This window comes from Clupea harengus, chromosome 23, assembly GCF_900700415.2.
Source record: "Clupea harengus chromosome 23, Ch_v2.0.2, whole genome shotgun sequence".
NCBI classification, from domain to species: Eukaryota; Metazoa; Chordata; class Actinopteri; order Clupeiformes; family Clupeidae; genus Clupea; species Clupea harengus.
Genome location: NC_045174.1, coordinates 17,201,963 through 17,227,905, shown reverse-complemented (window position 1 = coordinate 17,227,905; position 25,943 = coordinate 17,201,963). Strand labels below are relative to the sequence as shown.

At 44.3% G+C, this 25,943-nt stretch overlaps 4 protein-coding genes and 1 long non-coding RNA gene across 13 annotated transcripts in view; 3 read left to right on the top strand and 2 right to left on the bottom strand.

Annotated features, from left to right (window-relative positions):
* The window catches only part of ndel1a (nudE neurodevelopment protein 1-like 1a), a 30,958-nt gene extending 14,433 nt beyond the window's left edge, over positions 1–16,525 (top strand). For 2 of the 7 annotated variants that reach the window (XM_031560879.2, XM_031560877.2), the window contains 2 exons: positions 1,189–1,306; positions 16,493–16,525. In XM_031560879.2, coding sequence (XP_031416739.1) covers positions 1,189–1,282 — 94 coding nt within the window. In that variant the 3' untranslated portion in view covers positions 1,283–1,306; positions 16,493–16,525. Of the gene's footprint in view, positions 1–1,155; positions 1,315–16,492 lie in introns of those variants that run through there. The other 5 variants (XM_031560880.1, XM_031560878.2, XM_012819096.3 and 2 more) reach the window with 5 other exon arrangements.
* On the bottom strand, positions 3,687–5,332 carry LOC116218637. Its single transcript, XR_004162954.2, has 2 exons — positions 5,023–5,332; positions 3,687–4,443 (listed from the first exon to the last, which is right to left on the bottom strand). It is a non-coding gene; the product is annotated as an uncharacterized LOC116218637 (long non-coding RNA).
* On the top strand, positions 5,466–7,598 carry armc7 (armadillo repeat containing 7). The gene is made up of 3 exons (XM_012819109.3): positions 5,466–5,677; positions 5,761–5,904; positions 6,201–7,598. The coding sequence occupies exons 1-3, from the start codon at positions 5,596–5,598 to the stop codon at positions 6,545–6,547; spliced, it is 573 nt and encodes a 190-aa protein (XP_012674563.1). The 5' UTR covers positions 5,466–5,595; the 3' UTR covers positions 6,548–7,598.
* Positions 7,861–25,943, bottom strand: part of acsf2 (acyl-CoA synthetase family member 2) — a 39,768-nt gene continuing 21,685 nt past the window's right edge. For all 3 annotated transcript variants that reach the window (XM_031560872.1, XM_042703202.1, XM_031560871.2), the window contains exons 11-16: positions 14,075–14,182; positions 12,520–12,671; positions 10,325–10,466; positions 9,877–9,987; positions 9,239–9,307; positions 7,861–8,582 (exon numbers count right to left, since the gene is read on the bottom strand). In XM_031560872.1, the coding sequence (XP_031416732.1) occupies positions 8,532–8,582; positions 9,239–9,307; positions 9,877–9,987; positions 10,325–10,466; positions 12,520–12,671; positions 14,075–14,182 (633 nt within the window). In that variant the 3' untranslated portion in view covers positions 7,861–8,531. The remainder of the gene's footprint in view (positions 8,583–9,238; positions 9,308–9,876; positions 9,988–10,324; positions 10,467–12,519; positions 12,672–14,074; positions 14,183–25,943) is intronic.
* chad (chondroadherin) overlaps positions 17,877–25,943 on the top strand; it is an 11,309-nt gene continuing 3,242 nt past the window's right edge. The window contains exons 1-3 of the mRNA XM_031560876.2: positions 17,877–19,205; positions 24,046–24,209; positions 25,688–25,833. Of these exons, the coding sequence (XP_031416736.1) occupies positions 18,414–19,205; positions 24,046–24,209; positions 25,688–25,829 (1,098 nt within the window). The 5' untranslated portion in view covers positions 17,877–18,413 and the 3' untranslated portion in view covers positions 25,830–25,833. The remainder of the gene's footprint in view (positions 19,206–24,045; positions 24,210–25,687; positions 25,834–25,943) is intronic.

The following is a 25,943-nucleotide window of genomic DNA, read 5'->3' as shown; positions in this document are numbered from 1 at the left end:
AGTTTTGAGTTTCAGTGACAAGGACAGGACATGCAAATCCCTCAAACAGTGCTGTGTCAGTGGATGAACCCTTTAAAACCTCTGCCCTCAAAACCTACAAGCACACACACACACACACACACACACACACACACACACACACACACACAGACTCTCTCTCTCTCTCTCTCTCTCTCTCTCTCTCACACACACACAGACTCTCTCTCACACACACATACACACTCTCTCTCTCTCTCACACACACACACACACACACACACACACACACACACACACACACACACACACACACACACACACACACACACACACACACACACACACAGAGATGACGTAGAGCTGGACTGACTAGCGTGTAGGATGCAGTAGTGAATCCTAAACAATACGGTCCCATTAACGCCTAGCTGATGGCACGGATGCATGGCTGACTTGTAGTGGAGTGATGATCAGGAAGATGAATGTATCACTGTTCAGATGCAGTGTCTGTTTGCTCTGGAATGCCAGTGTCACTCAATTGTATTGAATTTTATTGATAATGCCCTATTTAAAATCTTGCCAGAGATCATTATTGGTTGCACGTGAGGTGATGCCGTGTGTGTGTGTGTGTGTGTATGTGTGTGTGCGCGTATGCATGTGCATCAATGACCGCTGATCGCAAAGGTCTCACTGTCACTGCTATTGACCAGCGGAATGTGTGTGTGTGTGTGACCTCACAAAGCGTTCGTCTGTCCCAAAGGCCTTTGATGATTTGGGCTCTCCACCCCTCCCCCTCCCCCTGCCCCAGCCCTCTGTGTTTCCCCCCTACAAGCACATGACCCCCGCTGGCATTGGCTCCCTACTGGGTTTGGATTTATCCGGCTATGGGGCAAAGCTTGTCTGATTCTCTTAATTACCTCTTTTTAATTATGAGGGCAAACACACACACACCCGTTTCCGGGCTCCTGGTTTTGAAACCCATAGATGGTGTTTGCACTGCTAATTAAATAAGACCCGCAGCACGGGCTCTGCCATCTCCATCTGTGCCAGGAGAAGTGAGGGCTTTGTGGTGGGCTTGGTGTCTTAATGGGGTCAGTGTGAGCTGATGTTGGGGTTTTTCATGCACTGCTCTGATGATGATGCTAATTTCGATTTTGTGTGTGTTTGTTTGCTTCTTAGTCTGTTTGTTTGTGTGTTTGTTTGTGTTTGTAGCAGGACGATAAACGGATTGGATCCTGGTGCCCTGACTGTTATCTCCGCCCCGACCGCTTCGTCACCGTCTGCTCTAGTGCCCCTCAGCGTGTGATGTGTGTGTGTGTGTGTGTGTGTGTGTGTGTGTGTGCGTGTGCACTCACACACCCCCACACACAGAGAGTGTCCCTTGCATTTAACCACCAAAAACCCATGTGCACAGGCAATTCACATTTACTGTAGCTAATGTCGACACACTACACACCCTACTGCTGCAATCTGCCAATCCACACGGACGTAGAAGTACTGGATCTCCCCTCCCTTCCCCTAGGCACCAACACTCACCATCTCTTCCCTGGGTCAAAAGTGCATTAGTGAGTTCAAGCATATAGGTCATTTGTACATATGTGTACGTCTATATGTACTGATCTACCCATTTTGTTTGTACGTTTCAAATTAATCTAAGATATAAATGTACTCGTCTATAAATCTACACTTAATATGGGGAAGGGCGGGGAGGAGGTCGGGATATGGAGGTCGGGATATGGAGGTCGGGATATGGAGGACGGGATATGGAGGACGGGATATGGAGGACGGGATATGGAGGACGGACGACAAAATGGAGGGCGGTGTTTTAAGTTAAGTTAATAAAAGTGGGTTAGGAGGAGGTAAGCCTCACGTGAGGGCAAATGAGAGCTGATTTGTAAGTGAAGGATGAAGCTGGTGAGGCTGGGCCAGTAAAACACATAGAAGGGAATGATGCAATCTGGGTTATAATCTCTACAGAGGCCACAGAGGGACAAACCACACCTGTCACCACTTTTTTTTTTATATATATATATAAACCTTGAAAACATGAGGATGAGGAAAGAATTTCAGAATCTCTCTCTGGCACACATAGACCTTATTTGAGACTAATGTAGCACACTTCTGATCTATGCACACACACACACACACACAAACACACACACTCCAGCTGTAGACAGCTGCCTGCATATGCCCTCATGGTGGCCGGCCATCTTAAATCCGCTGTGGTAGCAGGGCTCCCCTGGCTTTTCTATTTCAGTCCCTCTGGGAACCAAACCTGTGTTTTTATTGTTTGTTTGTTTATTCTTGTCTTTTCCCCACGTGGAAAAGGAGGATCTAAACTGGTAGCGTATTTTCTTGCTGTCACACTTTTAAAGCATAGCGGGGCTGAAATGTGTTCAGAGAACAACGGTCAGGTGTCTATTCTAGACATTTCTACGAATACTGAGCCGTAGCTCCCACTCTTGCCAGTATTCAGCGCCTGTTTTGATGGGCGTTTAAATCTGTGTGATTAATGACGGGGCTTTCATGACACCTAACCAGTTTATCTTCTTTCTCCCTGGCCAGTCTCTCTAATCCGCCAGGCTTCTTGGTTCCTAAATGTAATGGGCTAACCTTCTAAGCACCTCAGAGTGTGTTGGACACTTGGCACACATGCTAACACACCATTAACCCCAGTAACTGGTCAAGGTATTGTTTCTCCATCACCAGTCATGCGTTACGTTCTTCATTTAAAAAAAAAAAAAAATTGGATTCTCTTTGCGGTTAGTTTATGTTTACACTTTGTTGACGTATACAACCCATTTAAATTGTGTTCCAGTATTTTAAATATGCTTTTAAAAATGTTAAGAATTTTATTACCGTCCCATTGTTTTTATCAGATGGCTGATTTCAGCTGTTTTGTCAGTTATCATTGTACATATGTTTTTGTATTTGTAATTTATTTTAGGGTTTATTTAAGCATGTGTACAAAGTTATCCCTTTTAAGTGTTCTGAGATAATAAAGCTATTTTGACCATTGTTTCCTGATCTCCTTTGTTTGCACTTTTCTGAATCTTTTATCTGAACTTTGTGAGTGTGACACATGTGACTTGCATACTAACATTGTGTAACCTGAAGCCATGCAGCTCCGATGTCACCCCTCTAGTGTAACACTGCCCCCTGCTGGACAGTCACACTGTAACACTGCCCCCTGCTGGACAATCACACTGACAGCCAGAGTCCAACTATGCTGTGACTCAGCATGCCTCCTGCACAATGCCCTTCTTCAGTGCCAAAATCACTACACTGGCTGATCGGGTTTTGTAAAAGAACCCCCCCCCCCCCCCTCTTTTTCGTTGTTGTAAATAACAACATTGAAGTCTCTGAACCCTGTAAATATTCATAATATTTCAAATAAAATTAAAAAAATGAACCTCACACTTGGATTTGAAGAAGAGTAGCTCTGAGTTAAGAGCCTCGGTACAGTCCTGGACTTCTGTGGGTGAGCTGTTTCATTTGACCACAGGAACTAATCACACATTTGACATATTCAATAAAGCCTCATCACACATACGCAGTAACCTTCATAGTGTACCTACATCTATAAACTGTGACCTTGTGAACAGTTTCTATTTAAAATGACTTGGATATCCCTTATCTGAAATTTAACCCAACCCATGAATTTAAACGCTTTCTTGAATATGTTTAATGAGAGATTTTAAACGGCTTTGTGTAGTTCAAAACTTTATTGTCTTCACAGTATGTACTATTTACTTTGTGTGTTTATTAAACCCAGGTGAGTTTATTGGCAGCACTTTCCCTCCATTTTCATCCTGTTCTTCCCTTACGTTCATCTCACCTTTCACCTCGGCGATTTCCATGTCCCTTTCCCCACACAGGTCACAAGGCCAAACAAACAAACCAACAAAAAGAATGACTTTTACTATTCTTCATCTTCTCAGGATTGAGGAGCATCGCATCTGGGACGATGTTTCCTGCTTAAGATGGACTAGCAGACCTTGTGCTGTATGCTGGTGGGGTGTCAGTGTCTTGCCATCTTCAAAGGTGATCCATCATTTAAGGCCACAAAACATTTCTTCTTTTGATGAAAATAAACTCTTGGCTCCTACCAGTGGAACAATATCATTTGTTTAAGAGGCTCACACAAATCACCTCACCATTTATAATTAACCACAGCTGGCAGACTGCTAATGCATTCACGTAGGGCTGTCAAACCCCAATGACCTTCATATTGTTTCTCTTGTTTGTTATTTGAAAGGACACTCTCTCAAGCAATGTCCCAACCTATCCAGAGGCAGTCCTTTACTATAATCTCTGGTTTTTCAGTGTTCCTTTCCTCCAACAGTCTTTTTCTCAGCTAACTCCTCCATCTGGCGGTATCTTCTCTCCAGCACTTCCTGAAGTTTGGCATTGTTACGAGCCCTCTCTTCAGCTCGGAGGTTTGCCAGGTCTTCAAAGAACAGGTGTCTGAATGGAGTAAGTGTAGTACAATGACATGTCATGAAATAACGAACATACCAATGTATTTAATATATATAATCATGTATATCTATAAAATCACCGTTCGTCATCATTTTGGTCCCCTGAACTTTAAATACAATTAACCATACACTAAAAGTGGGGAGACGAGAAACGTACAAAGACATTTTACAACTGTCACTTTTGGTGAATTCATGCAAAGCATGCCAGAGGTATGTGTTCAGCGTAGGTTTGCAGAATTAGCAGAAATATATATATATATATATATATTATATATATATATACACACACACACACACAACTCGCTGCATTCAATAACAATATTGGGCTTCTCACTGAACATTTATCTCATTTCAATAACAGCTTCATCTGCTCTTTACAACCATTGCCAGTTGTCTAGTCAGCAGGAAAAATGGAAAGGCACAATTAACATTTTAGACAAACTGTGTCCCATCAATCACACAAAATATCAACAACACTACAGGGAAAAAACCAAGCTTCTCCAATGCAAAATTCTGTAGTCTGTTGCAAAATATTTGTGGAAATGACAGGGGATCCCATGCCTACCTATTGAAGAACGCTGTGGCTAGTCCCACGATCAGTGTTCCAAAGAGAAATGGTTTTGTGAGACGTTTTGCCCTGGATAACTGATGCTCCTTCATGTTGTCAGTTGACGTACAAAATAGGGACACGGGACAAAACTTCTATCTGTACTTATGTTGGCATTAGCGACTCAAAACCGCCCCTGACCTCCACTACATGAAGTAGAAACAGCAGAACACGTAGGCAACACTTCCGGTAGCACACGTTACGAAACAAAATACCTTGGCACTATTTTATCATGTCGTTGCATGCATTTCAAAAAAATATTGTTGCAAATAAATATTATATAGTATTAAGCCATGGACCTACACATGACTAGGACAATTAACGATAATTTATCATTCGGAACCAATATAATTTTGCCCGAAGGACTATATTTCTAGATGGACCGGATGTTTTGAATGACGTCAAACGTTTTTCGAGTTTTCGCACGAGCTGAATGAACTGGCTAGCTCCTCAAGTGAAGTTGATTCGTGTATGGCTGTTCCTGTACAGAAGTTTTTGTGTTATTAAATGTGACCACCTGAATTGCAAACGATGGCATGCAAAGATAGTGGATCGGACCGATTTGAGTATCTGCAGAATCTTGTGACAGAATTCCAGGACACAGATTGTGATGGTAAGGGATCATTTGCATGATCATGGGGATGGATAACACAGTGTTTTGAACTACTTATCTATCTTTGCTTTATTCTTTTGTAGAGGCCAAAGAGCAGGTTTTGGCCAACCTGGCAAACTTTGCCTATGACCCACGAAACATGGGGGATTTGAGGAGGCTGCAAGTAACGGAACTGTTTTTGGACATGTTGACAGAGGAAAACGAAAATTTCGTGGAGTTTGGAATTGGTATGTATCAACAGACTAGAGAACTGAAGGATAATTTCGGTATCGACATTGAAGGTCTTAACCTCTATTATGCGCTGCTTTATTCGAATAACCAGCAGTACCATGGCATTTGCTTTCATTGGGCAAAGGCGTGAAACAAAGCACAGTGGCAGTTGAGTTTGTAATTGTAAGACATGACAATAACAAACATTAGTTGTGAGTGATGTGCTCAGACCACACATCACTACTGTCCTGGAATTAGCCATGGTCTCTATAACCTTTACCCCGATTCCAAAATGTCCGTGTCTCTCGTGCAGGAGGTTTGTGCAACATGAGCATGGAACGCGAGTCCCGCGATGAGATTCTGTGCAGCGGTGGCGTGGATCTCGTGAAGAACTGTCTCTCCAGTCGGCGAGACGAGACCGTCCTCTCCGCCATCACTACCCTTATGAACCTCACCACGGCGAACTCGCGCAGCCAGACCACCGACGCGGCGGTGGTGCAGTGCATGGTGCGGCTGTCGCTCTCGGAAAATTCCCGCATGCGCAATCTGGCAACTATGTACTTGGAGGACTATTGCCCCGAGGAGCAGGTGAAGAGGGCTAGAGAGGAGAGTCAAGTACAATGCCAAACCGCGCTTGGGATCCCTCTCCCGAAGGACTAACCTAGGATTTATATGGTTAAATTGCACATTGAACTGTGTTGTGAATATGCACTATGCGTTATTGTCTGGATGGGGGACGCAGTCTGCATGTATGTGGACCAAGACATTATGCTTGAAACTCACCTATTTATATTCCCTTAACATTATTTTTTGTTGTAGTTGGTCATTGTTATGTTTTAGTGTAAATATAAAATAATTTCCCTTTAGGAATGTACACACTGATGTGCCATTGGGCTGCTATACCCAACAGGAACACATGGGGGAGACAGCATCTGCGATTCAGATTTGGGTTGGTCAGAGCACATAACTCTTGCCCTCAATGGCTACACAATGTGTAGTGGGTGCGATCATTGAGAACAGCTGCAACATTTTCCTAAGCCTCTTAGGAAGCAACTGTCACTGAAGCACGCTCTTTAAGGAGCCTCTGAACAATCATCCCAAGAGAAATAAATACTAAATAACCTGTCCTCTTGTTTCAAACATTACATTTTTTAGGATTAGACTACATTAAATTGACATTTCGTATCCAAAGAAGGAAATTATTATAGAACCCTTGAGATACAAGCCAACTGAGCATTCTTAGCCACTGCGAGATGTACTGTAAGGAACGGAAGAAGAAGAACCCAGAGGAGTTGCGTGGACAGAATATTGCAGAACCGTATGTTCCTGTGACATAACATCCAGGCCTCATCGTCATCTGTTTCCTTCTACCTGGTATTACAGGGAAACCAAAACAGGACAGAGGCGCTTGACATGTGGTTTCAATATGCACAGCAATCCACAAAGAAATTCCCCAGTAATATAGCTCATCATTATATAAAGTCTGTGGTCCACGTCGTCCAGCATACATAACCGGTCTGGAGACATGCAGAGGGGCCAGCGGAGGCGACTGCAGTCTGTTCCTGGGGCCCCTGATGCAGCTGAGGGCCAGGGCAAGGATTCCTGGAGCAGGTGGCCCTGCGCTGGACAGTACAGACCAGCATGGGTATGCCACTGCTGGGAGGCAAGTGCGGAACAGATGTTGCTGGCAATAAAGTTCTGATATAAATCAGGTTGTGTGTGTGTGTTTCTCTCTCTCTCTCTCTGTGTGTGTGTGTGTGTGTGTTTGTGTGAGAGAGAGAGAATGTAAGAGTGAGAAAACTGTTGGAAAGAACAACAGACATGACTTTTAGCAAGAAGAAGAGGAGGAGGAGGAGCAGGAAGTCTTAAAATCCAAGTACTCTCGTGGGGTAACAGATTGGCCTATCAGTCACAGAATCAGACAAGGTCCTATGTTAAGCATTCCAATAAAAACAGACACGGGTGTGAATTGATGAGGTACAATTCATGTTTAATGGCATCTCAAAAAAATAAGTAGTATTTAAAAGTATTTTTTTAAAAACCTGCAGAAAATCGTTTAGCATTATCTTCTGTATAGAAACACAAAGAAAATAGTCTGACATTATCTGTTGAATAGAAAAGTCAGAAAACTTTGGCAGCAATTAAGATACATGAAGGCACAGTTTTACAACGTTTCCACAATCCTAACACTCAAGACAGAACTTAAAAAGAAACTAAAAGGTTGTACTATGTGATTTGTGACTCCAATAGAAACTAATCTTGCCTTTACAAAATGACTTCTACATATTTAATATTGGGAACTAAAAAGTTGACCGATATGATCTTTTTCTTGACTCCTCTTGAAATTCTCTTGGCCTTACAAACAACTGCAGTGTTCTGTACCCTCTTCACAGTATCATAATCCTACCTTAAATCCTGTTCACAGTATCATAATCTGACCTTAATACCTGAAATATTACCACCTGTAGGGTTCAAGGGGTTCTCTCTGGGGGAAAGTGAGAGTTTAGTGTTTGTTCTAGCCTGTTTGACACTGTCCCAGGACGTTCAGGGTCATGTCCATTATGTGCTGTGTGCAGTACTTTGATGCGGGTCTCTCCCGTCGTGGCCCATGTTGTGTCTCACGACGCCATTTTCCTTTCCGGAACTAAAGCCCCAGTTGCTTCTCTGTCAACTCTCTCAGATGGATCTTCTGAATCTGAGGGAAAAAGTAAAAAAAAAAACGCAAAAATGGTGACTGAAACTTTAACTGAAAACAGAAAAACAAAACCCTTCTAAGCTCTGGGGTGACGTCCCACACGGCCCCTGCAACCAGCATAGCTCCTGAAAGCCACATGCGGTTTATGTAATGGCATTGTTATTGGTTTTGGAAACCGCTTGTGCTGGCATTGCGTGCCGAATGGTAAGGTGTTTACCAGTCTGCTGTCTAGGGCTATTTAAGATGGAGTCGGAGTAAACAGATGGTTCTCATTAATCCAAAACAAACGGGTCCTGAGAAGCTGTGCCTTAGAGGAAATGAGGAGGGGAGTGTACCGCTATTATGTGCTTGACTGCACATTATTTAAAACATTTTCAAGATGAACCATTTTAAAATGGCCATTTGAGATATTATCTTAATGTAAATAGACTCATACAAATTAACGTTGATTTATTTTGAATTTTGGTTTCATAAGATGGCCATTCAAGGTATTGTTTTTGTTTGGCCATGTGAAGATAAAGATTATTTACTTTAAAACTTTAGTTTGATCATGTATAAGGGTCAAAAGTGTGAAATCTTCAGACATGGAGGTTTTACATGAAACACCAGACGAGTTGTTTTCACTACAGAGCTCTGTTCTGTTTTTCATCACTTACCTTTCCTGTGATGGTGAGGGGGTAACTCTCAACAAATAACACGTAACGTGGAATCTTGAAATGGGAAATCTGAGAGAGGGAATAATGGATATACACTGAGCACCAAACAGCAAAACAGTTCCTGTAACATCCAGTACCCAAAACAGTTCCTGTAACATCCAGTACCCAAAACAGTTCCTGTAACATCCAGTCCCCAAAACAGTTCCTGTAACATAACATCCAGTCCCCGAAACAGGACAAACACGTGACATATCATTTCAAAGACTCATTACTTTGAATAAACTGTACTGTAGCCGTATACATGTACACTGTAGCCCTGTGCATCTACTATACTCTATACTGTACTTTGTCATCTGTATTTGCATTACCTGTCTGTGAGCTGTAAATCATGTATATACATTTTGAAAGTATGTAATTTTACAATAATGATAAAAAAGGACACAATTGTAGATGAATTTTAGGGTAATTTATAATCGGTTAATTAAATCTGACTTGATTTACTTTCAGTAGATTCCAGACCCACTGTGGGCCATGCAGAGCCTTTTTCCTAAGATGTGAGTGTGTGGGTGTGTGGGTGTGTGCGTGCATGCGTGCGCGTGTGTGGTCTCATTTTCCAGACATGGGCGCTGTGCTCTTACCTTTCCTTTGCAGTAGGCTATGATCTCCTCTGCTGTGCACTCCTGGCCCACTTTCAGCCTGATGCAGGCGCAGATCTCCTCTCCCATTCGCTCATCCTTCACGCCAATCACCTGTAAACGCACACCCATTGGATGCTGCTGAGGTGGTTGCGTAAACTCATCTGTTGCCATTGTTATTTCTTGCAACACAATATGCAAGCATTAAACAATCAGGAAACGTCCAAAGACAGGGTCATATATCTCCTAAATTCCTAAAGGGGCTCTACAGTGGCCAAGTCTGGCATAAACAAGAAATGCTACATACAGCCCCTTTAATTCAATATTAAATATTCATTATGCATTCTAAAAATCAGTATAATATTATAATGCATATCTTTTGCTATTTCCATAGCTTTTGTATATTCCACATTAAAATCATCTGAGGGTTGTGTATTCACAAAAGGCTCACCTGGGCCTCCTGCACTTTTGGATGTGTGTGCAGGAACTGCTCAATCTCTGCTGGGTAGATGTTCTCTCCGCCGCGGATGATCATGTCCTTGATGCGCCCCTCGATCTTACAGTAGCCATAGGCATCCATAGAGGCAATGTCACTACACAGAGGAGGCAGAGGAGGGGGGGTCAGACAATAACAAATGACTGGTTTATGTTCAGAGGAGGTAATGACATCTAAATTAGAAGTCTAACCTACAATTTAAAGAGTGCATATATCAAATGTCTTGTAATGGCTCATAATATGACTTACTATTACCTTCAAATATCAACCTTGAAAGATGGGGGGAGTAAAGCAATAAAGCACCTCGGTTGAAAAATATTTTATAATTATCATTGTAAGAATATTAGCTTCTTTCATGAGCTCTCATTAAAAATGTTTAGCTTTCTCTTTTGTTATTTTGGAACACATGAAGTCCAAATCTCCCCAAATATTAAAGTCTGATTCCTGTTTCTCTACATCAAGGCCTCCTCTGATTTTGAGTTCTGTTCCTGGCAACCATTTTTTTAAAGATGACAACCACTTTAAGACATACTTTTTATTTGACTGTTGAGGTGCTTTATTAAATTTTACTGTTGATACTTGTTTACTGTCGAGGTGCTTTATTTATTTTACTGTTGATACTTGTTTACTGTCGAGGTGCTTTATTTATATTACTGTTTATACTTGTTTACTGTCAAGGTGCATTATTTATTTTACTGTTGATACTTGTTTACTGTCGAGGTGCGTTATTTATTTTACTGTTGATACTTGTTTACTGTTGATACTTGTTTACTGTCGAGGTGCGTTATTTATTTTACTGTTTATACTTGTTCACTGTCGAGGTGCGTTATTTATTTTACTGTTGATACTTGTTTACTGTTGATACTTATTTACTGTTGAGGTGCCTTTTTTATTTTACTGTTTATACTTGTTTACTGTTGAGGTGCTTTATTTATTTTACTGTTTATACTTGTTCACTGTCGAGGTGCGTTATTTATTTTACTGTTGATACTTGTTTACTGTTGAGGTTCTTTATTTATTTTACTGCTGATACTTGTTTACTGTCGAGGTGCGTTATTTATTTTACGGTTGACACTTGCTTTACTGTCGAGGTGCTTTGTTTATTTTACTGCTGATACTTGTTTACTGTTGAGGTGCTTTATTTATTTTACTGCTGATACTTGTTTACTGTCGAGGTGCTTTATTTATTTTACTGTTGACACTTGTTTACTGTCGAGGTGCTTTATTTATTTTATTGCTGATACTTGTTTACTGTCGAGGTGCGTTATTTATTTTACTGTTGACACTTGTTTACTGTCGAGGTGCGATATTTATTTTACTGTTTATACTTGTTTACTGTTGAGGTGCTTTATTTATTTTACTGTTTATACTTGTTCACTGTCGAGGTGCGTTATTTATTTTACTGTTGATACTTGTTTACTGTTGAGGTTCTTTATTTATTTTACTGCTGATACTTGTTTACTGTCGAGGTGCTTTATTTATTTTACTGTTGACACTTGCTTTACTGTCGAGGTGCTTTATTTATTTTATTGCTGACACTTGTTTACTGTCGAGGTGCTTTATTTATTTTACTGCTGATACTTGTTTACTGTCGAGGTGCGTTATTTATTTTACTGTTGACACTTGTTTACTGTCGAGGTGCTTTATTTATTTTACTGTTGACACTTGTTTACTGTCGAGGTGCATTATTTATTTTACTGTTGACACTTGTTTACTGTCGAGGTGCTTTATTTATTTTACTGTTGACACTTGTTTACTGTCGAGGTGCATTATTTATTTTACTGTTGACACTTGTTTACTGTCGAGGTGCGTTATTTATTTTACTGTTGACACTTGTTTACTGTCGAGGTGCGTTATTTATTTTACTGTTGACACTTGTTTACTGTCGAGGTGCTTTATTTATTTTACTGTTGACACTTGTTTACTGTCGAGGTGCATTATTTATTTTACTGTTGACACTTGTTTACTGTCGAGGTGCGATATTTATTTTACTGTTGACACTTGTTTACTGTCGAGGTGCGATATTTATTTTACTGTTGACACTTGTTTACTGTCGAGGTGCTTTATTTATTTTACTGTTGACACTTGTTTACTGTCGAGGTGCGTTATTTATTTTACTGTTGACACTTGTTTACTGTCGAGGTGCTCACCCTGTCTTGTACCAGCCGTCTTTGCTGATGCACTCCTGCGTCTTGGCCTGGTCTCCCCAGTACTCCAGCATCACACAGTACCCCCGGATCATGAGCTCCCCCTGACTGCCCAGCGGCACCAGCTGCCTTGAGGTCGGGTCCACCACCTTAGCCTTGGCAGGACGTCAAGTCAGTTAAGGTTCAGTGTCAGTGTTTAAGCTTGCATCCAAAGCGACGGATATCATATATATGAACAAAAAAAAGAGAGAACATGGAAAAAGGAAAGAAAGAGAGAAAGAAAATGTGACCTCAGCGTGGCCAGGGAGTCCAGCTGAACATTTACGTCCGTTCCAGACACATTTATCTTTGGTCATTTAGCAGACGCTTTTGTCCAAAGCTACTCATAGTGTTAGTGAGTACAGTATGTGTGATCCGTGAGCATCAAACATATGATACTGATGCTAATAGCACCTTAGCTGAATGTGGAATCTGCATTACTTTCTCGACCTCGAGATTGACCTTGAGATTCTTTAAGGAACAGGCTGCATTATGTGGTGAGTTAACCATTATCCGTTTCCCCAAGAGTCTCATAAAGGCTCATAAAGGTCTCATAAAGGCTCATAAATTCTCATGCCCAATAGATCCCTCACGAGGCTTCGGTCTTTCTCAAAGGCTTTAAGGGGCGCACAGTTCAGCATAGATGTTTTGACATTATGCCATGGAAACACTGATGAAGGCATAACACCAAACTGCGCTGGCCAAATCATACACACCTTGTGCACCAAAAGTCTTTGAAAAACACTCTAGTCTTGTGTTGGATTTACTGAGTGCGAACTTATCACCTTGGCATTGAATGTCCACAGACTCACTCCAGATTGTAGGCTGGAGGAACCTAGGAGCAGAGCCAGGGGGTCATAAATCACGCCTGAATAAGGCAAGACTGGCACCCAATGTGTCATTTTGAGAGCCGGTGTATGATATATAACTAGGCCTTGTCAAGGCTAGTCCATATTCAACTCCCATGTAGGCCAAAAGGCATTTCAAGTTCATTCTTCATTTTGTGTGGTATGACATTTTATACACTGTCTTGACTGACACTGTTTGGAACATTTAAAATGAATGAGTAAGATGCTACCAACCTCAAAATCATAGGTTTGATACACAAGGAACATACATGAAGTGTATATAGGTATTGTACTGCAAGTCTCTCTGAATAAAGATCTGCTATATGAATACATGTACATTAAAAAAAAAGAGGGAGAGAGAGAGACAGAGAGGGGAGAGTGGGAGAGAGAGAGAGGGGGGAGATTGAGAGAGAGAGAAAGAAAGAGAGAGAGATATTGAGAGAGAGAGATAGATTGAGAGGGAGAGAGAGAGAGACAGAGTGGGAGAGAGAGAGAGGGGGGAGATTGAGAGAGAGAGAAAGAAAGAGAGAGAGATAGATTGAGAGGGAGAGAGAGAGAAAGAAAGAAAGAAAGAGAGAGAGAGAGAAAGAGAGAGAGGGAGGAGAGTGAGATTGAGAGGGAGAGAGAGATTGAGAGGTAGAGAAAGAGAGAGAGAAGAGAGTGCAAAGTACCTCAGTGTGAGGGGCGATGCAGCCCACCGTCTCGGTCCTTCTCTCCATGCTGTCGATGGAGAAGCCAACGAAGGTCACCGGGCTGTTCTCCGTGGTGCCGTAGCCAATCTGTCCACACACACAAATAAAGGGAGGAATTAACAAACGGGAAATGCAAACAAGAAACCAACCAAAATCAGTTGACAGGTGAGGCACATGGCAGTACTTCTGCCCTCGTAGAAGTGGACTTTTCCACGTGTAAACGCAGGGAGGTAGGGAAAGAAGAGGCTTATTCACGCGGCCCTGCAGTTCATCCAGGCCCCTCTGCCTGCTGGTTCTCTCCCCGAGTTCCTCTCACGGGAAGGGGGCGGCTGACTCAGCCGGTTCTAGGGGGAACCTGGCCTGGGAGGACGGTGAGAGATGTGGAACACACCTGAGAACTGGCACACCTGTCCTCTGGCCCGAAATACACACACGCATACTCACACACACACGCACACGCACACACACACACACACACACACACACACACACACACACACACACACACACACACCTTGGCTACACAATAGGAAAAACAGACTCTTATAGTAACTGGTGTCATGAGCCAGACACCTCCTCCTGGAAGCAAGAGCAGCCTCCCCACCTGTAAAAGATCAGGACCTGCGTGACAGCGAAGGGCTCAAGGGAAACACCAGCTGTGGAATAAAAGGTGTCTTTCTTTCAGACATTTGCTCAGCTAAAAATACTGTCAATGGCTTGTAGCTCCAAGGTTTTATGAAATCAGAAGCAGCTTTCAAAAGGGCCTTCATTGCGCAACAATACTCACATCACAACTACGAATCCAAATCTGTGTACCACTGAAACGAGGCATGAACACTATGGAGATATTTGAAAGGTCCCTGCCTGCCGGGCTCTTGCCTGTGACAGTGCGTCAGTATAATAACTACGAATCCAAATGAAATTAATAAAATGAAACTGGTCTTGTCTGGATTGTTCAATTCCTCGGCCTGTGACTGTGCGTCAGTATCAACACAGCCCACCTGAAGGGTATCACAGGAACACAGCCCACCTGAAGGGTATCACAGGAATACAGCCCACTTTCCCAAAGAAGCGCTAGATATGTTGAGCAAACACTAGATTCCACCTATCCTGACAGAGAGAAAAAAGAGAGAGAGAGAAAGAAAAAAAAGAGACAGGGAAGGAGAGAGAGAGAGAGCGATAAAGAAAAAAAGAGACAGGGACGGAGCGAGCGAGAGAGAATGTGTGTGTGTGTGTGTGTGTGTGTGTGTGTGTGTGTGTGTCCACTGACTGTAAACACACACAGCTGAGGCCAAGGTGTATCAGGAGATGTGCCAGTGTGTCCTGGGGACAAAGTGAAAGTCATCTTCTCCAGTCAGTCTGTTTCTTTTCTTTTCTTTTCCTCCCTCCTCTTCTTTCATCTGTAACCCCGACACTCATTTTCTCCTCTTCTCTAGTCTTCCGTGCCGCCACTCTTTCACTTTCATCAAACTTAAATTTTGTGCTTGCCCTCCGTCCTCGTCCTCTTCCTCCTCCATTCTCGTTAAACTTTTGTGGTCATTCCCCGTCTCTTTTCTCCCTCTTCGCTAAACCTCACTGCTCGTCTCTCTTTTCTTTTCTACCCGTTCCTTCTCTTCCTTTAAACCAAACACTACTTTTTGTGGTCACTCACAATGCCTCGTCTCTTTCTTCCTCTCCTCTCCCCTCTTCTCTTCTCTCTTTAATTATATCTTCCACTCTCTTTTTCCCTCTTCTTCTCCATTCCCCTCACCTCTACCTTTTCTTCTCCTGGTTCTTTTGTGGTCCCGTCCAGTTCTCTGGAACGTGGCTCTGTTGCTCTCTGTCTGTTGACCAGCTCCTGGTTCAGTTCTCTCTGTCTGTTGACCAGCTCCTGGTTCAGTTCTCTCTGTCTACTGACCAGCTCCTAGTTCAGTTCTCTCTGTCTGTTGACCAGCTCCTGGTTCAGTTCTCTCCGTCTGTTGACCAGCTCCTAGTTCAGTTCTCTCTGTCTGTTGACCAGCTCCTAGTTCAGTTCTCTCTGTCTACTGACCAGCTCCTAGTTCAGTTCTCTCTGTCTGTTGACCAGCTCCTAGTTCAGTTCTCTCTGTCTGTTGACCAGCTCCTGGTTCAGTTCTCTCTGTCTGTTGACCAGCTCCTAGTTAAGTTCTCTCTGTCTGTTGACCAGCTCCTGGTTCAGTTTAAACAGCTCTGTTCCTCTCTGTCTGTTGACCAGCTCCTAGTTCAGTTCAAACAGCTAGGGGAGAAAAATGAAACATTCAATACGAAGAATGCACCTCACTCGTTTGAAATTCTCTGTCTCTGCGGGAAGTAGAATTTTTTTTTCAAGAGTGCTTTTTTCTCTCCAATTGTTATGTCTTGATGCGCGCACACACACAGACACACACACACAGAGACACACACTCACACACACACACACACACACACACACACCACACACACAGAGACACACATTCACACACACACACACACACACACACACACACACACACAGACACACACTCACACACACACACACACACACACACACACACACACACACACAGACACACACACACCATCTGGCCTTGATTATGTGTTACACCAGTCTCACAGGAGCCAGACCTTTCTTCTCCTTTCTTCTCCTTTCTTCTCCTTTCTTCTCCCCCAGGCGGAAAAACAATAGAAATGTCTGGGGTGGTGCGAAGCCTCCGCCTTAACCTTTCCACTGCTGGGACAGGCCAACCTGTTTATCTTATCTAAACGCATCCAGTGCAGCTGAATCTATCCATACGGCACAAATTTATCTTTCTACAGCACATACATCAGAATACCACCAAATCAATAAAGCTTTCTAAAATACATCTGAATGCCAACAAACCTACACAAATATGGCTGAATCTATTCATAATGCCAAATCCACGAATGTTTCTAAGCACATAATATATGCATCTATATACATTATATTTTCTTTGAGAGGTCTTTCAAAATAATTCAGTCATCCTGTCAAATCATATAATTCAATGTACACCCTTTTTGGAATTCTTAAGTGAATTTTTTTTATTTTTTTTATTTAAACCTACATATGGCAGTATGGCTATTTACCTCAACTGTATGACTGCATTGGAAGTTAGCAGATAATTAAAGACATGCTAACTAGCACATGAAATACTCTTGAGTGGGGACTAGGAGCCTGGAAGGCTGTTTACTGTAAAGAGATACAAGCTTATACCTGTAAATAGGACAGCAATATATTTAGGAAACTGCAAATATTGAAGGTGAATTTCTATCATTTGATTGGGAATCTTTACAGAACCTTTCACCTCATTTTCATAATGTTTATAGCCAGTCATAACCTCTATCCCTATGGTGACATCCTAAATAGAACGGGATCATACCTCTATTTGCACGGCTGCAAAATAGAACTTGGACAAGTCACTCCTAACCACCTGAAGACAGACATAATAACACAGACTCGAATGCTGAAGTCAGTAAACGGTAAACAAGCATGGTTGCCGAGGCTTGGTCTCCCCCTCAGTGTGTGTGTGTGTGTGTGTGTGTGTGTGTGTGTGTGTGTGTGTTTTTAAGTGTGTGTGTGTGTGTGTTTGAATGTGTGTGAGTGTGTGTGTGTGTGTGTGTGTGTGTGTGTGTGTTGTGTGTGTGTGTGTGGGGCTCCCCACCCATTCGCCTAGTACTCCAGAAGGGTTAAACTCTCACAGACACTTGACTTCCTCTCACAGCCCTCTCTCTCTCTCTCTCTCTCTCTCCCTCCCTCCCTCTCTCCCTCCCTCTCTCCCTCTCTCCCTCTCTCCCTCTCTCCACGTAACACCCTGGCTTGCCCTGAACTCAGGGAGGGGACAAGGAGGAGAGGGGAGAGAAAAAAAGAGAAAAAACCCTTATCCCTGCAGTCCTCCCCCAGAAAGAGCGATCGGTATAAATAGTGTTACTCTCCCCTCACTGCCGTGTTGTCCCTTCAAAAAGTCTGAAGTTAATCGTTTTTTTTTGCTCCCTCTCTTCCTCACTCACTCATTTATTCTCACACTCACACACACACACACCCTCCCTCACGCTCTCTATTGCACTCGAACGTCTTGAAGCCTCTTTCCCATTTTTCAGAGCTGAAACTCCAGCACCTCAATCCTCCTCTCTCTCTCTCTCATTCTCTCTCTCCTATCCTCCGTTAACACCAAAGATTCTCTCTGCAGACCTCAACTAACCGTCTTGCTCTACGTCGTTGAAGCAAGCATTCTGACCATCAGCGGTCAGGCACCAGAAGAAGAGATAAGGTAGGCTAGGCCACTCCAAGCAGAGAACACACACACACACACACGCGTCTATCGTCATGCTGTGTGTGAGGTTGGCATTCGCCGTGGCGCTCCTGGTGCTCCAGGCCCTGGCGCCCACGGCCCGCGCCGCGCCCAGCCAGTGCCCGGGCCTGTGCCATTGCCACGGCGACCTGCAGCACGTCATCTGCGACAACGTGGGCCTGAAGAAGATCCCGCAGGTGTCCGAGACCACGCGCCTGCTCAACCTCCAGCGCAACCCGCTGGGCTCTCTGGCCACCGCCAGCTTCGCCGACATGAAGGGCCTCATCTCGCTGCACCTGCAGCACTGCAAGATCCAGGAGGTCGCCGGCCAGGCCTTCAAGGGGCTCAAGAAGCTCATCTACCTCTACCTGTCGGACAACGAGATCACCGCCATCCGGCAGGGCGCCTTCGACGACCTGGGCGAGCTCACCTATCTCTACCTGGACGGCAACCGCATCAGCGGCGTGACCAAGGGCGTCTTCGCGCCCATGATCAACCTCTTCATCCTGCAGCTCAACGACAACCAGATCCGCGAGCTGCCGACCGGCGTGTTTGCCGGCGCCAAGGACCTGCGCTGGCTGCACCTGAGCGGCAACGAGATCGCCGCCGTGCAGCCCGGCTCGCTGGACGAGGTGGAGAACCTGGCCATCCTGCACCTGGACCGGAACAAGCTGAGCACGTACCCGCTGGCGGCCATGAGCAAGCTGAGGGTGGTGGAGGAGCTCACGCTCTCCAAGAACCCCCTCACGTTCCTCCCAGACAATGCCTTCAGGAGCTTCGGACGCTACATGGAGAAGCTGCACCTGGACAACATGGGGCTGCAGAAGGTGAGGGTGTGTCTGTGTCTGTGTCTGTGTCTGTGTCTGTGTCTGTGTCTGTGTCTGTGTCTGTGTCTGTGTCTGTGTCTGTGTCTGTGTCTGTGTCTGTGTCTGTGTCTGTGTCTGTGTCTGTGTCTGTGTCTGTGTCTGTGTCTGTGTCTGTGTCTGTGTCTGTGGGTATTGCTGGTTTTAATGCATTGAGATGAGTTTGAAGGCCAGGAGAATGAAATACAAGGTGACTGTATGACTAAATTGACAGCAAAGACAAAATCTTAAAAATCTAAATCACTGAGGACATATTCTGATTCCTGAAATAATATATGTGTACATGGAAACACACATCATTATCATACAGGGGGGATGCCAGTTGTGAATGTGCAGGAAGTAACTCTAAAACTCATATAACTTAACGCAGGCTTTTAAAAAAAAGCCAACAGTGTGATTTTTGGATTGGAGTGGATTTTCTATGTTTCATAAGGGGCACAGTGAGTTATTTATCTAGTGAATGAACTATTTACTCTGGACGAGACTGGACAGAACATTCTGGATACCCTGGGTCAGATGGGTCCCGGTGTTTGTTTTGGTTACGGGCTTGCAGGAGTCAACAGAAAAAATCGGAGTATACTATTCCATTATGGCCTCTCAATAAAGCACGGGAGTAATCCAACACCTAGATTAAAAACTCAGGAATTGAAATTGACAACAATTCTACGGCCACACAACTAGGTCTTATTGAGAGTGTACTGAGGGCCTGTGATTTAACATGATATACAAACGCGGGTTTAACAGTACTTGTGTGACTGACGTGTGGGTAAGCATTGGTGTGGTTTAGGATGTTTTACTGGTGATAAATCTCAGTGCCAAGGCTAGGCTGGCCGGCTGAGTGTTCCCACAGCCTAAGTGGCTAAATGTGTTCTTCTGCACACGCGTGTGTGTGTGTGTGTGTGTGTGTGTGTGTGTGTGTGTGTGTGTGTGTGTCGTACAGTAGGCTAAATGTGCTAAATGTGTTCTTCTGCTGCCAGTCACACTGGTGGGAGTCTAATGAGATCCGTGTGTGTCACTCAGAAGAGGCACCATGAGAGCGCGCGCGCGCGTGTGTGTGTGTGTGTGTGTGTGTAAACCAGACTCTGCTCACTCAGGAGAGGCACCATGAGCGTGTGTGTGTGTGTGTGTGTGTGTGTGTGTGTGTGTGTGTGTGTGTGTAAACCAGACTCTGCTCACTCAGGAGAGGCACCATGAGCGTGTGTGTGTGTGTGTGTGTGTGTGAACCAGACTCTGCTCACTCAGGAGAGGCACCAGGAGAACTGCACATGTGTGGCAAAATGCCCCCCCCCCCCAGTCTTCCCCCTCTCTCTTCCCCTTCTCTCTTCCCCCTCTCTCTTTGCCTCCTTGTTTATCAACCTTTTTCCTGTCTTTACCTCCCTCTCAGTCACACCCTCTCACTGTCTCATTCTCTTTTTCTATCCCTCCATCTCTTTCTCAGTGTCTCCCTCTCTGTCTTTCTCTCTTTCTCTCCCTCTTTCTTTACCTCCATGTCTATCTCGCAGTTTGTTTCTACCTCTGTCTTTGTCTCAATCTCTCTATCTCAGTCTTTTCTCTCTCTCTCTCTCTCTCTCTCTCTCTCTCTCTCTCTTTCTTTGTTTCTTTCCTTCTGTCTAAATGACAAGATCCCCACTTAGACTGAGAGGTATACTGAAGGCCATGGCTGAGATTATGCGCCAGCACAAGGCACCCACAGGGGAGTAAGTCTCCACACATTTGGACAGCAGCAGCAGCTGTGGATCAGGCGTGAGTTCAAGCCACTCAGGAAGCTGGCGGAGAGAGCAAGAGAGGAGCGAGCGAGAGAGAGAGAGAGAGAGAGAGAGAGAGAAGAGAGGGGAGAGCTACGGTCGCCACGGATGCGGCTGACACGCATGTTAACATCATGTGACCTTATTTGATGCTCTGGAAGGGCGCGGGGGGGATCCTGTTCTGCACTTTTCAAACAAACAAACAAACAAAAGAGTGGAAAGGAAGAATATAGTTTGCTTCAGCAACCATTTGACAGGTTACAGTATTTGGCATATGAGGGTGGGAGAGGGAGAGATTTCTCCAGAGTTAATACAACATGACCAGCCACATACGAATGATACTCAACTATCAGTTTCAAAGTTTACAGTGTTTGGTCTTGAGAGAGAGCAGGCGAGGTGGAGAGAGAGTGAGAGATAGACAGAGTGAGAGAGAGAGATATACAGAGAAGAGGAGAGAGAGAGAGAGAGAGAGAGAGAGAAAGAGATACAGAGAAGAGGAGAGAGAGAGAGGATACAGCGAAGGAGAGAGAGAGAGAGAGATACAGAGAAGAGGAGAGAGAGAGAGATACAGAAAAGAAGAGAGAGATGCAGAGAAGGGTAGAGAGAGAGAGAGAGACAGAGAAGGAGAGAGAGCGAGAGAGGGGTTTGCGGTGCCGGAAGCATGGTCGCTGGCCATGATTGGCCCTTCTGAGCTCTTCTGTGGCCCCTGATGGCTGCGGTGGCTTCCCACAAAGAGAGCCGGTAGGAGGAGACAGAAGGGGGTGTGAGGGGTTCTGACTGATGTCAATGGTCATGGTCAACCATCAGAGGTAGTAGTCCTCAAGGCCTACAGCGGTCTGGCCTCATCCTCTTCTCTCCTCAATAAACCATCTGTGTGTGTGTGTGTGTGTGTGTGTGTGTGTGTGTGTATGTGTGTGTGTGGATGTATGTGTGTTTGTTTCTGTGTGTGTATGTGTGTGTTGTGTCTTTGGAGCAGCAGGTCATGAATCTCGGGGAAAAGTAGCCAGAGAAGGGAGCCGGTATCATCTTAAAAAAAATAAGCCCCCTTTTTTTCCAGTGCATGTTGGGTATTTTTAGCGTGTTTTTGTTTGCTGGCCCGCGTTCAAGCATGTCCTGGTCTAATTATGACACAGGTGTTATTTTGAGATCCCTGTTTTCTCTTCTGCCCCGTGGGGGCATCTGGTAAACAGGTCAGCGAGGGTTAGGAGACCGGTAAACAGTGGGGCGGTGTTCCGATACCCCCGAAGAGGGGGTATTTTTAGTTTGCCTTTGCCCCTGCGTCAATGGACAATCGGGCCCTTTCTGACATTTCGGGACGTTTCTGGAGGGCGAGGGGGTGAAGGGGCGGGGGTAGTATCGGCGGGGCAGACGAGAGAGAGATGGAAAGAGAGAGGGGGGAGAGAGAGAGAGAGAGAGAGAGAGAGAGAGAGAGAGAGAAGAGGGAAAGAGAGAGAGAGAACAAACCAGTGTCTGCACGTTGGAAGGCGGCCATCTTGCCGAGCCTCAGATTACCAAACCCCTCCGCCCTGACTGAAGTCTGACGCTGGGCAGTGGAAATTTCCAAAAAGATGCCTCAATAAAGCTCATCTCTCTCAGAGTTATGTAACACATACAAAAACACACACACTGATGAGTGTGCTCACTCTCGTACACACACACACACACACACTTTTCACATGCCCAGAGACTTCCCACTTCCTGTAACAAACTCAGCTCCAGCAAGAGACAAGTTCATCTTGCACCTCAGTGAAGTTTTTAACAGGCTCTGAGAAGTTTTTAGACTGTGTGTATGTGTGTGTGTGTGTGCGTGTGTGTGTGTGTGTGTGTGTGTGTGTGTGTCTGTTTTTCTGTGTGTGTGTGTGTGTGTGTGTGTGTGTGTGTGTGTGTGTGTATGTGTATGTCTGTGTGTATGGGTATGTCTGAGTGTGTCTGTGTGTCTGTGTGTGTGTGTGTCTGTTTTTCTGTGTGTGTGTGTATGTGTATGTCTGTGTGTATGGGTATGTCTGTGTGTGTCTGTGTGTGTCTGTGTGTGTCTGTGTGTGTGTGTGTGTGTGTGTGTGTGTGTGTGTGTGTGTGTGTCTGTCTGTGTGTGTTGGAAGGGGTTAGCCAGGCTTACATAAGCCACCTGGCACACAGATTTGCGCATGAGAGAGGGCTTTCATCTGAGAGGGAAGCTCGACCCGTCCGAGCAAACGCATCCACAGCCAACAGCCGACAGAGACCGAGGGCGCAGTCTGAACGCATCCACAGCCAGAGACCGAGGGCGCAGTCTGACCGCAAACACAGGAGAAATTCTACATCGTGCAGATCATCAACAAGCTCTATGTGCTTCATCCAGAGAAAGACAGAGAGAGGAAGGGAGCGTGTGTGTATGTGTGTGAGAGAGAGAGAGAGGGGAAAGAGAGAGAGAGAGAGAGAGATAGAGAGAGATAGAGAGAGAGAGAGATAAAGAGACAAATGGGGAATGCCTATGGGTCCACTAATAGAGATAATAATATGAATTATTAACAATAATGAGACAACTGCAAGGTGCTTTGAAGGATGGTCAAAGTCCTAGGATTCATGACGAAGGTTTCTGGAAACATATCCCATTTCTATATTCAGTCAAAATAGAACAAGACGCCTGCGGCATTACATGCATGTTGAAGTTGACACACCAAAGGAGTGAAGACACATAATTGGTTGCTAAAGGTTTTCTGGAAATGCTCTCCCATATTTCAGTCATGGTAGGACATGTTATGTAGCGATTACATTAAGTGAATACTATATGGCAAAGGAATGAGAACAAATAATGTATGAGAGCGCACAATTTACTAATGAAAGAGATCTCTCAATATTACAATATGATCATTTACTAATGAAAGAGATCTCTCAATATTACAATATGATCATTAACTAATGAAAGAGATCTCTCAATATTACAATATGATCATTAACTAATGAAAGAGATCTCTCAATATTACAATATGATCATTAACTAATGAAAGAGATCTCTCAATATTACAATATGATCATTAACTAATGAAAGAGATCTCTCTGTCCCATTCGTTCTCTTGTAGTTTGCCGACGGTGCTTTCGGTGGGGTGACGGCACTGAAGTCTTTGCACCTGGACAACAACAAGCTCAAGAGCCTCCCCAGCAGCCTGGAGCTGTCCACCATCACCAACCTCACCCTGGCCAACAACCTCTGGTCCTGCACCTGCCAGCTCACCAACCTGCGCAAGTAAGGACCACGGGCCTCACACTCTCCCCAGCAAGAAGCAGGGCAGAACTTCTCAGAAGCAGTCAGAGAGAGCTTCTTCTGAGAGTAGTTCAACTCAGTCATTCAACAAGTAATTCAATGTAGGTTCTTCATAAGCTTCCATAAGTCTGGTTTAAGCTTTCAAAAGTTCACTGACCTAAGTAAGCACCAAAGAACCGATACTCATAGGTTCCGCATAGGCTTCCAAAAGTTCACTGACCTAAGGAAGGTCCAAAGAACCTGACCTGCTCTAATCAAAGCATCCCATCAGACCACAGGTTTCGGGCTTCAGTAAGCTTGACAGACCAGTGCAAGGACCACAGGTCTCCCACTTGCACCGGTTCACCAGTTCTAAAAGTTCTCAAACAGGCCTCAGCTTCTCCACAGACTTCCTACAAGTCTGAAGTAAGCTTAACAGAGGCTTTGTCAACTCAACAAGCTGTGCGAGGACCGCAGTCCACACCAGCTGTAAACATTCTCAAAACATGCCATGGGCTCTCCCCCCTGGGTCCTTGGTTTCCTTTTATGGCAAGAATTAATAATAATATTAATAATATAATAATAATAATATTTGCTGTGTAAGCACCACAGAACAATGCCATGCATCACAGACCATCTGGGTCTCAGATATAGCCTTGTTTCTCTCTGGGGGCTTGTACTGATATCCTCAGGATGCATTCTCTTGACACCCAGCCTTAAGTGCGTCTTAACATTCATATTTTAAATTGATGTTTTTTGTGACACAATGTAGGGTTTCGACATTCTTTAAAGCAGCACTAAGGAGTTTTTGGCTTGGAGCTCCCCTAGTGGCGAAACCTGTTGAAATTAGCTTTCCTCATTTATGACAAACTAGCGAGTCAACAACTTTGCTAACACAGTCAAACATCAAGCAAGTGCAAGACAAGACAAAGCAGGACAGCAAATAAACTACTTACTAATCCAGCAGAAAGATGGCTAGCTCTGAATCGAAATCGCTACTCGATCCTATTTGCACATGCGCAGACACAAAGGACCGGGCGGATCCAGAAATCCTACAAACCGCAGTAATTTCCCTACAGACCCCTGATGGCAATGGCGGAGAGGCCATTCTCTATATTAAAAGTAATTGTAGCGGCACAATTATTTTAAGGTAGCATTGTTACATAGTGTTACTTTAAGGCCTGTTTTTACAGGTAGTTAGCTACCGCTGGGAAAGTTCTGTGGTTGTGTGCATGAAACCCCATGAAAATGAAACAACCAAAAAAAGGGAAATTATAACAAAATCACCAAATATATCGCCGAAATAAATTAGTTAGCAAACTAGCTAGCTTTTGTCAGCGCTGTGCAACTGTGCTGGTGTTGGTGTTTGCAAGACAAGGTTTTGGCTGTTAGCTTGTTAGCTTGTTAGCTCGCTAGTTTAAGCCAAAACTCCATAACGCTACCGGTAATGCCTCCTTCAACTTCTCTCTCCTCTGCTACAGATGGATGGATATGAGCCGACAGCGACCTGACGCCGTGTGCTCCTCGCCCTCCACCCAGAGAGGCAAGCAGATCAGAGACAGCAATGTCTTCAGCCGCTGCAAAGGCAAGACAAAGAGAGCCAAGAAGGGAGCCCGCCATTAAGCAGGTGAGAATGAGGGTGAAATGCTATGATGCTAAATGCCAATGCTAAAATATATAGAGAAATGCTAAGAGAAATGCTATGGTTTGCTGTGACACAGTGCTAACTATGGTCTG